The 15202-nt window shown below is 45.4% G+C and overlaps 1 protein-coding gene across 3 annotated transcripts in view; it reads right to left on the bottom strand.

The window, feature by feature from the left end:
* The window catches only part of dzip1l (DAZ interacting zinc finger protein 1-like), a 258300-nt gene extending 245465 nt beyond the window's left edge, over positions 1-12835 (bottom strand). For all 3 annotated transcript variants that reach the window (XM_070883278.1, XM_070883279.1, XM_070883280.1), the window contains exons 1-2: positions 12295-12835; positions 4733-4817 (exon numbers count right to left, since the gene is read on the bottom strand). In XM_070883278.1, coding sequence (XP_070739379.1) covers positions 4733-4817; positions 12295-12804 — 595 coding nt within the window. In that variant the 5' untranslated portion in view covers positions 12805-12835. The remainder of the gene's footprint in view (positions 1-4732; positions 4818-12294) is intronic.
* Positions 12836-15202: the final 2367 nt, after the last annotated feature.

Below are 15202 nucleotides of genomic sequence, written 5' to 3'. Positions count from 1 at the left end.
CTTACCGCAGGTGAAGGGTCCACAGCCAGCTAGGGAATGGAAGACCAGCAGGAAGAGCAGTGCAAGGAAGGTCATGCAGGGGTCCCCTGCGGTCATCCCCCTGCAAAACAGATACACCGTTTTGAGTACTGTTGAGGGGGATGACTCATCAGGGGAGGGCAGCAGCAGGCAAGTTCATGGCACCGTGGCTGGCTCTGCTGCACAGGAGGGCAGGAAAAAGAGTGGGAGAGCAATAGTGATAGGGGATTCAATTGTAAGGGGAATAGATAGGCGTTTCTGCGGCCGCAACCAAGACTCCAGGATGGTATGTCGCCTCCCTGGTGCAAGGGTCAAGGATGTCTCGGAGCGGGTGCAGGACATTCTGAAAAGGGAGGGTGAACAGCCAGTTGTCGTGGTGCACATTGGTACCAATGATATAGGTAAAAAAAGGGATGAGGTCCTACGAGACGAATTTAAGGAGCTAGGAGCTAAATTAAAAAGTCGGACCTCAAAAGTAGTAATCTCAGGATTGCTACCAGTGAAACGTGCTAGTCAGAGTAGGAATCGCAGGATAGCTCAGATGAATACGTGGCTTGAGCAGTGGTGCAGCAGGGAGGGATTCAAATTCCTGGGGCATTGGAACCGGTTCTGGGGGAGGTGGGACCAGTGCAAACCGGACGGTCTGCACCTAGGCAGGACCGGAACCAATGTCCTAGGGGGAGTGTTTGCTAGTGCTGTTGGGGAGGAGTTAAACTAATATGGCAGGGGGATGGGAACCAATGCAGGGAGACAGAGGGAAACAAAAAGGAGACAAAAGCAAAAGACAGAAAGGAGATGAGTAAAAGTGGAGGGCAGAGAAACCCAAGGCAAAAAACAAAAAGGGCCACTGAATATAAAGGGACTGCAGGAGGGGTCAAAACTAAAAATCATGGTTTAAAAACTAGTATTAAAACACTCTACCAAAACGCACGCAGCATTCGAAATAAAGTAAATGAGTTGACGGCACAAATCATTACAAATGGGTATGATTTGGTGGCCATTACAGAAACGTGGTTGCAAGGTGGCCAAGACTAGGAATTAAACATACAGGGGTATCTGACGATTCGGAATGATAGACAAGAAGGGAAAGGAGGTGGGGTAGCTCTGTTAATAAAGGATGATATCAGGGCAGTTGTGAGAGACGATATTGGCTCTAATGAACAAAATGTTGAATCGTTGTGGGTGGAGATTAGAGATAGTAAGGGGAAAAAGTCACTGGTGGGCGTAGTTTATAGGCCCCCAAATAATAACTTCACGGTGGGGCGGGCAATAATCAAGGGAATAATGGAGGCATGTGAAAAAGGAACGGCAGTAATGATGGGGGATTTAAACCTACATATCGATTGGTCAAATCAAATCGCACGGGGTAGCCTTGAGGAGGAATTCATAGAATGCATACGGGATTGTTTCTTAGAACAGTATGTTACAGAACCGACAAAGGAGCAAGCTATCTTAGATCTGGTCCTGTGTAATGAGACAGGAATAATAAACGATCTCCTCGTACAAGATCCTCTCGGAATGAGTGATCACAGTATGGTTGAATTTGTAATACAGATTGAGGGTGAGGAAGTAATGTCTCAAACGAGCTTACTATGCTTAAACAAAGAGGACTACAGTGGGATGAGGGCAGAGTTGGCTAAAGTAGACTAAACGGAAACACAGACTAAACGGTGGCACAATTGAGGAACAGTGGTGGACTTTTAAGGAGCTCTTTCATAGTGCTCAACAAAAATATATTCCAGTGAAAAAGGGCGGTAAGAAAAGGGATAACCACCCGTGGATAACCAAGGAAATAAAGGAGAGTATCAAATTAAAAACCAATGCGTATAAGGTGGCCAAGGTTAGTGGGAAACTAGAAGATTGGGAAAATTTTAAACGACAGCAAAGAATGACTAAGAAAGCAATAAAGAAAGGAAAGATAGATTACGAAGGTAAACTTGTGCAAAACATAAAAACGGATAGTAAAAGCTTTTACTGATATATAAAACGAAAAAGAGTGACTAAAGTAAATGTTGCTCCCTTAGAAGATGAGAAGGGGGATTTAATAATGGGAAATGTGGAAATGGCTGAGACTTTAAACAATTATTTTGCTTCGGTCTTCACAGTGGAAGACACAAAAACCATGCCAAAAATTGCTGGTCACAGGAATGTGGGAAGGGAGGATCTTGAGACAATCACTATCACTAGGGGGGGTAGTGCTGGACAGGCTAATGGGACTCAAGGTAGACAAGTCCCCTGGTCCTGATGAAATGCATCCCATTAAAAAAGAGATGGTGGAAGTTATAGCAGATGCATTCGTTATAATCTACCAAAATTCTCTGGACTCTGGGGAGGTACCAGCGGATTGGAAAGCAGCTAATGTAACGCCTCTGTTTAAAAAAAGGGGACAGACAAAAGGCAGGTAACTATAGGCCGGTTAGTTTAACATCTAAAGTGGGGAAAATGCTTGAAACTATCATAAAGGAAGAAATATCGGGACATCTAGATAGGAAAAGTGCAATCAAGCAAGCGCAGCATGGATTAATGAAGGGGAAATCATGTTTAACTAATTTACTGGAATTCTTTGAGGATATAACGAACATGGTGGATAGAGGTGTACCGATGGATGTGGTGTATTTAGATTTCCAAAACGCATTCGATAAGGTGCCACACAAAATTACTGCAGAAGATAAAGGTACGCGGAGTCAGAGGAAATGTATTAGCACGGATAGAGAATTGGCTGGCGAACAGAAAGCAGAGAGTCGGGATAAATGGGTCCTTTTCGGGTTGGAAATCGGTGGTTAGTGGTGTGCCACAGGGATCGGTGCTGGGACCACAACTGTTTATAATATACATAGATGACCTGGAAGAGGGGACAGAGTGTCGTGTAACAAAATTTGCAGATGACACAAAGATTAGTGGGAAAGCGGGTTGTGTAGAGGACACAGAGAGGCTGCAAAGAGATTTAGATAGGTTAAGCGAATGGGCTAAGGTTTGGCAGATGGAATACAATGTCAGAAAGTGTGAGGTCATCCACCTTGGGAAAAAAAACAGTAAAAGTGAATATTATTTGAATGGGGAGAAATTACAACATGCTGCGGTGCAGAGGGACCTGGGGGTCCTTGTGCATGAAACTCTTTTCGGATCCTTGTGCATGAATCCCCAAAAAAGTTAGTTTGCAGGTGCAGCAGGTAATCAGGAAGGCAAATGGAATGTTGGCCTTCATTGCGAGAGGGAAGGAGTACAAAAGCAGAGAGGTCCTGCTGCAACTGTACAGGGTATTGGTGAGGCCGCACCTGGAGTACTGCGTGCAGTTTTGGTCACCTTACTTAAGGAAGGATATACTAGCTTTGGAGGGGGTACAGAGACGATTCACTCGGCTGATTCTGGAGATGAGGGGGTTACCCTATGATGATAGATTGAGTAGACTGGGTCTTTACTCGTTGGAGTTCAGAAGGATGAGGGGTGATCTTATAGAAACATTTAAAGTAATGAAAGGGATAGACAAGATAGAGGCAGAGAGGTTGTTTCCACTGGTCGGGGAGACTAGAACTAGGGGGCACAGCCTCAAAATACCGGGGAGCCAATTTAAAACAGAATTGAGAAGGAATTTCTTCTCCCAGAGGGTTATGAGTCTGTGGAATTCTCTGCCCAAGGAAGCAGTTGAGGCTAACTCATTGAATGTATTCAAGTCACAGATAGATAGATTTTTAACCAATAAGGGAATTGAGGGTTATGGGGAGCGGGCAGGTAAGTGGAGCTGAGTCCACGGCCAGATCAGCCATGATCTTGTTGAATGGCGGAGCAGGCTCGAGGGGCTAGATGGCCTACTCCTGTTCCTAATTCTTCTGTTCTTATGTTCTTATAAGAGGGGATCTCATAGAAACATATAAAATTCTGACGGGTTAGATGCAGAAAGAATGTTCCTGATGTTCGGGGAGACAAGAACCAGGGTTCGCAGTCTAAGGATAAGGTGGAAGCCATTTAGGACCGAGATGAGGAGAAACTTCTTCACTCAGAGAATTGTGAACCTGTGGAATTCCCTACCGCAGAGAGTTGTTGATGTCAATTCATTGGATATATTCAAAAGGGAGTTAGATATGGCCCTTATGGCTAAAGGGATCAAGGGATATGGAGAGAAAGTAGGAAAGGGGTACCAAGGTGAATGATCAGCCATGATCTTATTGAATGGTGGTGCTGGCTCGAAGGGCCGAATGGCCTACTGCTGCACCTATTTTCTATGTTTCTAAGGCCTGAGGAGGGTGAAAAGAAACAGTGAAAGGCGCTATATAAATGCATGTTGTTATTGTTGTTGGTGACAAAATTTCCATGAACGCTGATGGATTGTTCCCGAATGCCCTTCAGGGAAGGTAGCATTCCCCCCTCCTCCTCCCTAGTCTGGGCTATATAGGGCTCCACTCCCATACTATGTAGTTAACTCTTACCCGTTGAGAGCAACTAAATACAATCACGCTAGTGTCACCAACATTCCATGGACCAATTATAAAACATTAAAATATCTGAGGAAAACCACATCAACAGGTTTTATCCAACTAAATTCTCAATGGGAATAACAAGCAAAATAAAACTGCCGATGCTGGAAATCCTAGACGAGAAGGGGAATGCTGAGGAAGGGTCGCTGGTCTGTGGGAGCCGAGAGTGCTGTGCAGAGACCCCCCAGCATGCTTGGTTCTTGTTTTGGATCCTGTTTGGACAGCGGAGAAAGAACCCTCACCAGCCTGAGTGATCTCCGGGTGTCGACGTTCCACGTGTGCCTGAAGGAAGGAATAGTTCAGGAATGCCTTGTCGCAAAGCTGACACTGCAAGGCAAAAAAAACAAAATCACTCGCAGACACCAGGTGACCCCGGGCAAATCAAACCACCGTGATTTATGGAGCGACTCTCACCCCTCTGTACTTTGATATTTTTGTAGAATCACAGAATGGTTACAGCACGGAAGGCGGCCATTCGGCCCATCGAGCCCGTGCCGACTCTCAGCTAGTCCCACTCCCCCGCCCTTTCCCCGAGCCCTGCATTTTATTTTTCTTCAGATACTTATCCAGCTCCCTTTCGACAGATAAGATTGAGTCTGCCTCCACCATCCCTTCAGGCAATGCATTCCAGAACCCAACCACTCGCTGCGTAAGAACGTTTTTTCTTACGTCGCCTTTGGTTCTTTTGCCAATCACCTTAGATCTGTGTCCTCAGGTTCTTGATCCTTCTGCCAATGGGAACAGTTTCTCTCTATCTACTCTGTCCAGAGCCCTCATGATTTTGAACACCTCTTTCAAATCTCCTCTCAATCTGCTCCAAAGAGAACAACCCCAGCTTCTCCAGTCTATCAACAGAGCTCCCTCATTCCTGGAATCATTCTCGTAAATTTTTTCTGCGCCCTCGCTCAGACCTTCACACCCTTCCTAGAGTGCGGTGCCCAGAATTGGACACAGTACTCAACAGGTTAAGGGGTATTCATGGTGGAGAATGGAACATGTTCTATTTCAGGTACCCAGAGGGAGTGTCTCCAGCTCAGACACAGCATGGTTAGATGCAACGCAAAGCCCTCGCTACGCTGTGCCTGGACCCCAGACGAACACCCCCCACCATAGCTCATTCTCCCGCCAGCCATCCTGTGCGCTCCCCGAGTGAGAATTCCAACTGAGTGACAGCTGAGCGAGGGGCTGTCGGTCCGTGCACACTCACAGTCAGATTGAGGCTGTCCAAACTCAGTTCATTCAAGACACAAAGGTCACAAATTGTGAACTGTACATTGGTTTATTTTTTAAAAGCAGAGATGAGCATTCCAGGATTAATTTAGTTAAGTGCTTTGAATCGGGTCTTTCAGACTTTACTTCAAAAGCGCTTCCCTTCACCACTTCCGGATTAACATAACTAACTAATGCTCTTTTAACTTCTGTTCCGGATTAAGTTACGGATTGGATTTATATTTATATTATGTTAGAAATTGTGAAATTCTTGCTGGTTTATTTTAAAAACAGTTATGTCCAGTCAAGGATTAACTTCAGGTCTTTACTTCAAAAGGGCTTCTCTTCAACACTTCCAGATTAATGGGCCCAAATTTGGCCCACCCGTTTTTTCGGCGTACTCACGTGAGATGCGCCAATTTCCTACGATAAAACGGCGCCAAAAAGTTGTCCCTGGTTTCTGGCCACTCTGTGGCCTCTCCCATGGCTTGGCGTGGCGTGGCAATTCAATTAGGGGGTGGAGATAGGGCCCTGCGCTTAAAAGTGCGCCGGCAGCTCAACACATGCACACTGGAGGTTTCGCGCATGCGCAGTAGCTCCTCTACAGTGTGGAACCCGATGTCCCGCCCCATCCCAGGCCGAGTGGCCTCCCGCACCGGCCGGCCCGCTAACTTCCTGGGCCGAGTTAGGAAGGTAGGACTTAAGTTTTATTTTTTATTTATTATTGATGGTTGTGCTTTGTTTAGTGAGGAGAGTTTTGATGAGGGGAGGGGGGCAGGAAGAGAGGAGAGTGTTGATAGGGGGGGGGGGGGCGGAGGAGAGTTTTGATCTGGGGTGCCGGAGGGGGGGGGGGGGGAAAGAGAGTTTTGATCTGTGGGGAGTTTTGATCGGGAGGGAAGAGTTTTGATTGGGGCGGGGGGGTGGGGGGGTGCGCAGTGATAACTGTGTAACCAGTCATTTTAATGAGCTTACTCAAGACTTTCCTTAACCCTGTTGATGAAAATACTTTCCTACATAAGAACATAAGAATTACAAGCAGGAGGGACTTCTAATTTTTATTTGGATATTTTGAAAAAATGATGTAAATATGTTTTGTCTCTTTACTTCTTTTATTTTTGTAGTTTAAGCTTTCATGGATGCTTCTGTTGTATAGTAAATTAACTTTGTGAAGTTTGTCAGTCCTGTGTAGCTGTTTGACCCGATTCACATTCTTTAGTCAAGTCATTAAGGGCTAGAGTTTCCCTAACTTGTTTTTCTGGCGCCCTCACCCAAGGTGCATCGTTTTTGTCCGCCTCCTAGCTCGCCGAGAAAAGACGTCGGTATTCTGACCGCTCCCCAGCCTCTCTTCGGTCGTGGCGCAGCGTGGCCCAATGGATTGGAGAACGGAGCCAGGTTCCGGCACTGAAAACAGCGGCGGGACCGCTGCACATGCGTGCTAGAAACTGCGCGCATGTGCAGTAGCTCCTGGCAGGCCGTTTCTGCAAACGCGCACTGCAGGCTGTGTGGGAGGGGCCGAAGCACACCATCCCTAGCCCTGGCCAAATGGGCTCCCTCATCGGCTGCCCGCTGCGTTCCCCAAGGTAGGAGTTCTATTTTTTATTTGTTATTTACTGATTGCATTTTACTTTGGTCTTGGTGCTTTAGGGACAGGGTTCCTTCTATTGTATTTGTTAAGCAATTGCTTATTACTTTTTGTGCTTTGTTTGGTGCTTGGTGCTTTAAATGTAGTTTTTGCGCCGATTCCTTAACTCGAGGTAAGGTTTTTCTTTGCGGACAGAAGTGGCAACATACGCTGGCCTAAGTTAGTTTGGAGCAACTATTAGTTGCCCAAAGTGGCCTAAATGGCCAAAACAGGCATAGGTGGCTGGCAATGCCCCCTTTTGAACAAAACAAAACTAAACTAAAAAAAATCCCAACTAACTCACTTACACTGGCGCAAATTGAATGTGCAAATTGGGGATTTTTAATCAAAAAAACCAGTTGCTCCAAAAAAACGGAGCAACTCCTGGCCAAATTTGGGCCCAATATAACTAATGCCCAGATTACCTCACACTTCTATGGACTGATTTCCATTTTCCACTCTTCTGCCCAACTGACCAGTCCATCGATATCTTCCTGCAGTCTAAAGCTTTCCTCCTCAGTGTCAACCACACGGCCAATTTTTGTATCATCTACAAAGTTCTTTATCATGCCTGCTACATTTAAGTCGAAATCATCAATATATACTACAAAAAGCAAGGGACCGAGTACTAAGCCCTGTGGAACCCCACTGGAAACAGCCTTCCAGTCGCAAAAACACCTGTCAACCATTACCTTTGCTTCCTGCCACTGAGCCAATTTTGGTTCCAATTTGCCACGCTCCCTTGGATCCCACGCGCTTTTACTTTTTTGATCAGCCTGCCATGTGGGAGATTGTCAAAAGCCTTGCTAAAATCCATGTAGACTATATCAAATGCACTGCCTTCATCGACCCTCATTGTTACCTCCTCAAAAACTTCAATCAAGTTTGTCAGATACGACCTTCCCTAAACAAATCCACGCTGACTGTCCTTGATTAATGTGTCTTTCTAAATGAAGGTTTTATCCTGCCCCTCAGAATTGAGTCCAGTAATTTGCCCACCACCGAGGTTAAAGTAACTGGCCTGTAATTGCTCGGTTTATCCCTTCCTCCCTTTTTAAACAATGGTCCAATATTAGTAGTCCTCCAATCCTCTGGCACCAATCCTGCAGCCAAGGGGATTGGAAAATGAAGGTCAGAGTCTCCGTAATTTCCTCCCTACTTCTTTTAATAGCCTCGGATATATTTCATCCCATCCTGCCGATTTATCTACTTTCAAAGATGCTAAACCCCTTAATACTTCCTCTCTTACTATCTTTATCCCATCCAATAATTCATGCTCTTCCTGCTTAACTTAGAAACATAGAAACATAGAAAATAGGTGCAGGAGTAGGCCATTCGGCCCTTCTAGCCTGCACCGCCATTCAATGAGTTCATGGCTGAACATGCAACTTCAGTACCCCATTCCTGCTTTCTCGCCATACCCCTTGATCCCCCTAGTAGTAAGGACTTCATCTAACTCCTTTTTGAATATATTTAGTGAATTGGCCTCAACAACTTTCTGTGGTAGAGAATTCCACAGGTTCACCACTCTCTGGGTGAAGAAGTTTCTCCTCATCTCGGTCCTAAATGGCTTACCCCTTATCCTCAGACTGTGACCCCTGGTTCTGGACTTCCCCAACATTGGGAACATTCTTCCTGCATCTAATCTGTCTAAACCCATCAGAATTTTAAACGTTTCTATGAGGTCCTCTCTCATTCTTCTGAACTCCAGTGAATACAAGCCCAGTTGATCCAGTCTTTCTTGATAGGTCAGTCCCGCCATCCCAGGAATCAGTCTGGTGAACCTTCGCTGCACTCCCTCAATAGCAAGAATGTCCTTCCTCAGGTTAGGAGACCAAAACTGTACACAATACTCCAGGTGTGGCCTCACCAAGGCCCTGTACAACTGTAGCAACACCTCCCTGCCCCTGTACTCAAATCCCTTCGCTATGAAGGCCAACATGCCATTTGCTTTCTTAATCGCCTGCTGTACCTGCATGCCAACCTTCAATGACTGATGTACTATGACACCCAGGTCTCGTTGCACCTCCCCTTTTCCTAATCTGTCACCATTCAGATAATAGTCTGTCTCTCTGTTTTTACCACCAAAGTGGATAACCTCACATTTATCCACATTATACTTCATCTGCCATGCATTTGCCCACTCACCTAACCTACGCTCTGCAGCCTCATAGTGCATCTCATCTCACAGTGCCACCCAACTTAGTGTCATCCACAAATTTGGAGATACTACATTTAATCCCCTCGTCTAACTTCAAGAACATAAGAACATAAGAAATAGGAGCAGGAGTAGGCCATTTGGCCCCTCGAGCCTGCTCCGCCATTCAATAAGATCATGGCTGATCTGATTATGGACTCAGCTCCACTTCCCTGCCCACTCCCCAACTCTTTCTTCCCTTGTCGCTCAAAAATCTGACTATCTCCGCCTTAAATATATTCAATGACCCAGCCTCCAAAGCTCTCTGGGGCAGAGAATTCCATAGATTTACAACCCTCTGAGAAGAAATTCCTCCTCATTTCAGTTTTAAATGGGCGGCCCCTTATTCTGAGACTGTGCTCCCTAGTTTTAGTTTCTCCTATGAGTGGAAATATCCTCTCTGCATCCACCTTGTCGAGCCCCCTCATTATATTATATGTTTCGATAAGATCACCTCTCATTCTTCTGAACTCCAATGAGTATAGGTCCAACCTACTCAACCTATCTTCAAAAGTCAACCCCTATCTCTGAAAAGTCTCCAATGCAAGCATATCCTTCCTTAAATATCGAGACCAAAACTGTACACAGTACTCCAGGTGTGGCCTCACCAATACCCTGTACAGTTGTAGCAGGACTTCTCTGCTTTTATACTCTATCCCCCTTTGCAATAAAGGCCAACATTCCATTTGCCTTCCTGATTACTTGCTGTACCTGCATACTAACTTTTTGTGTTTCATGCACAAGGACCCCCAGGTCCTGCTGTACTGCAGCACATTGCAAATTTTCTCCGTTTAAATAATAATTTGCTTTTCTATTTTTTCTGCCAAAGTGGATAACTTCACACTTTCCAACATTATACTCCATCAATGTCCAAATGTCCGCATCGTCCTCCTCTTTTGTGGAGACAGCTGCAAAGTATTCATTAAGTACCTTACCCACTTCCTCCACATATAGGTTATCATTGTGGTCCCTAATAGGCGCTACTCTTTCCTTAGTTAACCACTTGCTCTTTATGTAATTATAAAACATCATTGGGTTTTCTTTTATTCTTATTGGTAGTATTTTTCTTGCCCTCTCTTTGCTTTCCTAATTTCCTTTTTAGTTTTACCCCTACACTTTCTATACGCTTCTAGGCTTTCTGCAGTATTGAGCACTCGATGTCTGATATAAGCTTTCCTTTTGTGCCTTATCTTACCCTGCATGCACCTTGTCATCCAGGGGGCTCTAAATTTAGCCGTTCTATTCTTTTTTTTGTGGGAATATGTTTACCCTGAACCCCATGCATCTCCCTCTTGAATGCCTCCCACTGATTTACCCTGAGCTGTTTCCAGTCCACTTTTGCTAAATGTTTTACTCCCGTTTTATCTTTGTCCTTATCCATAACTATGCTAAAACTAACTGAATTATGATCACTACCACAAAAGTACTCTCCCACTGATATTCCTTCCACCTGCCCAGCTTCATTCCCTAAAACTAAATCCAGAATTGCCCTGCCTACTCTCTCATTGGGCTTGCTACATACTGGCTAAAAAGGTTCTCCTGGATGCAATTTAGGAATTCTGTGCCCTCTATACCGTTTACACTGATAGCATCCCAGTTAATATTAGGGTAATTGAAATCCCCCACTATTCCTGCCCTATTGTTTTTGCACTTGTTAGAAATGTGCCTACAGATTTGCTCTTCTATCTTCCTCGGACTGTTTGGGGGTCTATAATACACTCCCAGCAGTGTGATCGCCCCTTTTTTGTTCTTTAGTTCAACCCATATGCCCTCATGATCTTGCTAATATATCATCCCTCCGCGGTAATTGTTTCTTTAACCAATGTTGCGACTCCCCCCGCTTCTTTTTTTAACCCCTTCTCTCTCTTGTCTGAAAACCCTGTAACCAGGAATGTTGAGCTGCCATTCCTGCCCCTCTTTCAGCAATCGCTAAGATATCATACTCCCACGTGTCTATCTATGCCCTCAACTCATCTGCCTTATTCACTGTATTCCTTGCATTTAGATGTAGACCATTAAGCACAGCCAAATTCATGGTGCACAGCAGGCATGAGAGTCACATAAACGGCTGGACTTCTGTTAGGTAGGGCCAATCGGTTCATTGGGATGAAATTTATTCTGGCAAGGTCCTGATTAAATGGCTTTAACTGTATTTGTTTTAAACGTTCACACATGGAGAATATATAGCCCGCTCTTCACAATCAGGGCCAAGGCCCAAGGAAGCTGGAATACTGTGTACAGTTTTGGTTTCCATATTTAAGAAAGGATATACTTGCTTTGGAGGCAGTTCAGAGAAGGTTCACTAGGTTGATCCCGGAGATGAGGGGGTTGATTTATGAGGAAAGTTTGAGCAGGTTGGGCCTCTACTCATTGGGATTCAGAAAAATCTTATCGAAACGTATAAGATTATGAGGGGGCTTGACAAGGTGGATGCAGAGAGGATATTTCTACTGATCGGGGAGACTAGAACTAGAGGGCATAATCTTAGAATAAGGGGCCGCCCATTTAAAACTGAGATAAGGAGAAATTTCTTCTCTCAGAGGGTTGTGAATCTGTGGAATTCGCTGCCTCAAGAGAGCTGTGGAAGCCGGGACATTGAATGGATTTAAGACAGAGATAGACAGTTTCTTAGGGATAAGGGGTTATGGGGAGCAGGCAGGGAAGTAGACCTGAGGCCATGATTGGATCAGCCACGATCTTATTGAATGGTGGGGCAGGCTCGAGGGGCCATATGGCCTACTCCTGCTCCTATTTCTTATGTTCTTATGTCCAGGTACCTTGTGATAGTTATTGGCTCCTGCCTGGACCAGCAGCTGAAGAGTGGCAATCATCTTCTTGCGCCGCCGGCTCTCCTCCTTCGCAGCCTTCAGCTCCTCTGCCTGCTTCCCCATTTCCCGCCTGACCTTCTCCTGCTCTTCCACAGTGATCTGCAGCTGCTCCTCCAGCGCCTGAATGCTGCTGGTGAAGAACTCCTGGGAGTGAAGGAGGTACTCTGTGTTCAACTGGGCCAGCTTGAAGATCTTCAACAGAACTGGGTCAACGGTGTTCTGGCAGCCCGGGCACCTCTCGGAGTCCAGGTTGCAGAAGGTCACATTCATGATGTTTTCCTGAAGGGTGGCAATGTCCAGTTCTCGGGCCACCCGCTCTACATCGATAGCGCTGAGCCGTCTCCAGTCCACGCCTTCGTGCCTTGAGCGGAATTTGAAAGCAGGCAGCCCGCTGGTGCCCAACGACAGGGAACCGAATCCCATCCCGATTCCCGTGTACTGGCTCTGCGACGATATCATGAACTCTGTCACGGGGTAATGCTGCGGTCTCGCCCGGCGTAACTGAGGGGGATAAAAAACGTTGCTGAAAAAAGGCTAGAGGAGAGGAAAGAAGAGAAACAAAGTCAGACCATCTGTAATGTATTTGCTTCGTGGGTTCTTTGCTTAAGTATTCATAGCAACTGAAGTGGGGCAATAAGTCACCATGGACAAATCAGACGTGGAACAGAGGGTTAAAGTGTGTTCGATAAAAGCAGCCTTTGCAAAACCTAAGCCAAGAAACAAAATGTACATCTGCACTGTCTCAAGGCTTCATCAGATCCTTGACGTCTCTACAGAAGAGATAACTCAGGAATAGTTGTTTTCAAACCGAAACATCAGCAAAACTGGCACCCAGTACAAGAAAAAGTCAAAGCAGAGCGAGAGCATGAAGAGATAACATAGCATTCCAAAGCTGGATAAACAACCGAGAAACGCAAAGCTTCCGAGGGTAGGCAGGACAGGTACCAGCTTCACCTGAGTGACAAGGGGCTGTGTCCATTCAAATCAATGTATGTCTCATGTATTGAGCGTCCGGCCATTATAGGCCGAGTAACTGTATAAAAACAGTGTGTGTTCTTTGTTCGTAGAGGACAGGTGCGGAGAGTTCAGTAGGGACTGACTTACAGGCCTGTTTCTCCCTTGCAAGTAAAATGAACTAACTTGTGTTTGATTCCTAACAGACGGTTCAAGGTTAATTATTTAATCTCCACTTCAGCAATACATTGCTAATAAACCAACTAGTTCGTAATAGCAAAGGTTTAACAATCACACTACACATTACCAGTTCATCCACTAGGCTCACAACCACCTGCCTCATCGTGGATCCCCCAAACCCAACTGGCTGGGGTTTTGTTGAGTCTAAGCCACTCCTAACTCAACAGCTCTACAACTATTTTGGTAAACCCTTTTAATCAAGTGCCCCTTTTTTTTAAAAAAGAGCACTAAATCCCATAAATTAACAATTAAACATTAAAGGGAACCTTGTCAAATCAAATTAAATTAAAATTGTGTTCCCTGTTGAAATGATACACTCCAGTCCCTCTGGTGCCCAACTCTCGCGGAAGGTCGTGAACGTACCGGTGGACACTGCGTGCTCCATCTCCAGGGACACCCTGGTGCGAACGTAGCCACAGAAGAGAGGCAGGAAGTCGGGCTGAACGACCCACTCTGGACCTGTTTAATGGCTCCCTTGGCCAGGCCCAGGAGCAGTCAACAGCTCTATACATTACAGGTGCTTACATTACACCACGCATCTTCCATTTCCAGCCTACCATCTCCACAGACCATGCACCACACACCCTCAAACATGGACTCTACTCGACCCATTTAATCCCCCCACCCCGAGAAATGTTCAGCAAAATGTCTCCTTCTCTCACTCAACCTTCACCCACCCATACCTTGTCAAACCCAACCTCAGCCTCGCCATCTCTCAATGCTTTCCCATGTTCAAGATTTCTAACACCAACAAGGCCATGCTCAAGATCCATATCTCCTTACCCACTGCTTGCCCCCGCTACAATCACCCTCTGCCACAGGGAGAAGAACTGCTCCCAGCTCCTTCTGACATACTCCCAATCTTCTCTCCTCTTTTTTACTTTTTTAGTCAGTACATAGCAAAACCCAACAAGAGAGGGTGCGGTGCTGGACTTGGTTTTAGGGAATGAAGCTGGGCAGGTGGAAGTGGTATCAGTGGGAGAGCATTTTGGTGGTAGTGATTATAATTCAGTTAGATTTAGCGTAAATATTGAAATGGACAAAGATAGACCAGGGATAACCTTCTCAATTGGGGAAAAGCTAATTTTACTAAGCTAAGATGTGATTTAGCCAAAGTGGACTGGAAACAGTTCCTTGAAGATAAATCAGTATCAGAGCAGTGGAAAGCATTCAAGGAGGAGACAGTGAGGGTTCAGAACAAGTATGCTCCCTTAAAGAAAAAGGGTGGGACAAACAAATCTAGTGCCCCCTGGATGTCAAGGGACATACAGGCTATGATAAAGAAAAAAAGTGAGGCTTATGACAGATACCGAGGGCGCAATACCAAGAAAGCCTAGAGGAGTATAGAAAGTGCAGGGGTGAAATTAAAAAGGAAATTAGGAAAGCAAAGTGAGGGCATGAAAAAAAATTGGCAAGTAAAATCAAGTAAACCCCAAAGAGGTTTTATAAATACATTAAGAGCAAGAGAATAACTAGAGAAAGAGTAGGGCCTATTAGGGAGCATCAAGGAAATCTGTGTGTGGAGGCAGGAGACGTGGGTATGATTCTTAATGAATACTTTGCGTCTGTTTTCACAAAAGAGAGGGATGCTGCAGACATTATAATCAGGGAGGAGGAGTAAGAAATATTCGATGAAATAAACATAGAGCGAGAGGAAGTATTA

This window comes from Pristiophorus japonicus, chromosome 6 (assembly GCF_044704955.1).
Source record: "Pristiophorus japonicus isolate sPriJap1 chromosome 6, sPriJap1.hap1, whole genome shotgun sequence".
Lineage (NCBI taxonomy): Eukaryota > Metazoa > Chordata > Chondrichthyes > Pristiophoridae > Pristiophorus > Pristiophorus japonicus.
This window is presented reverse-complemented; position numbering and strand designations above follow the sequence as displayed.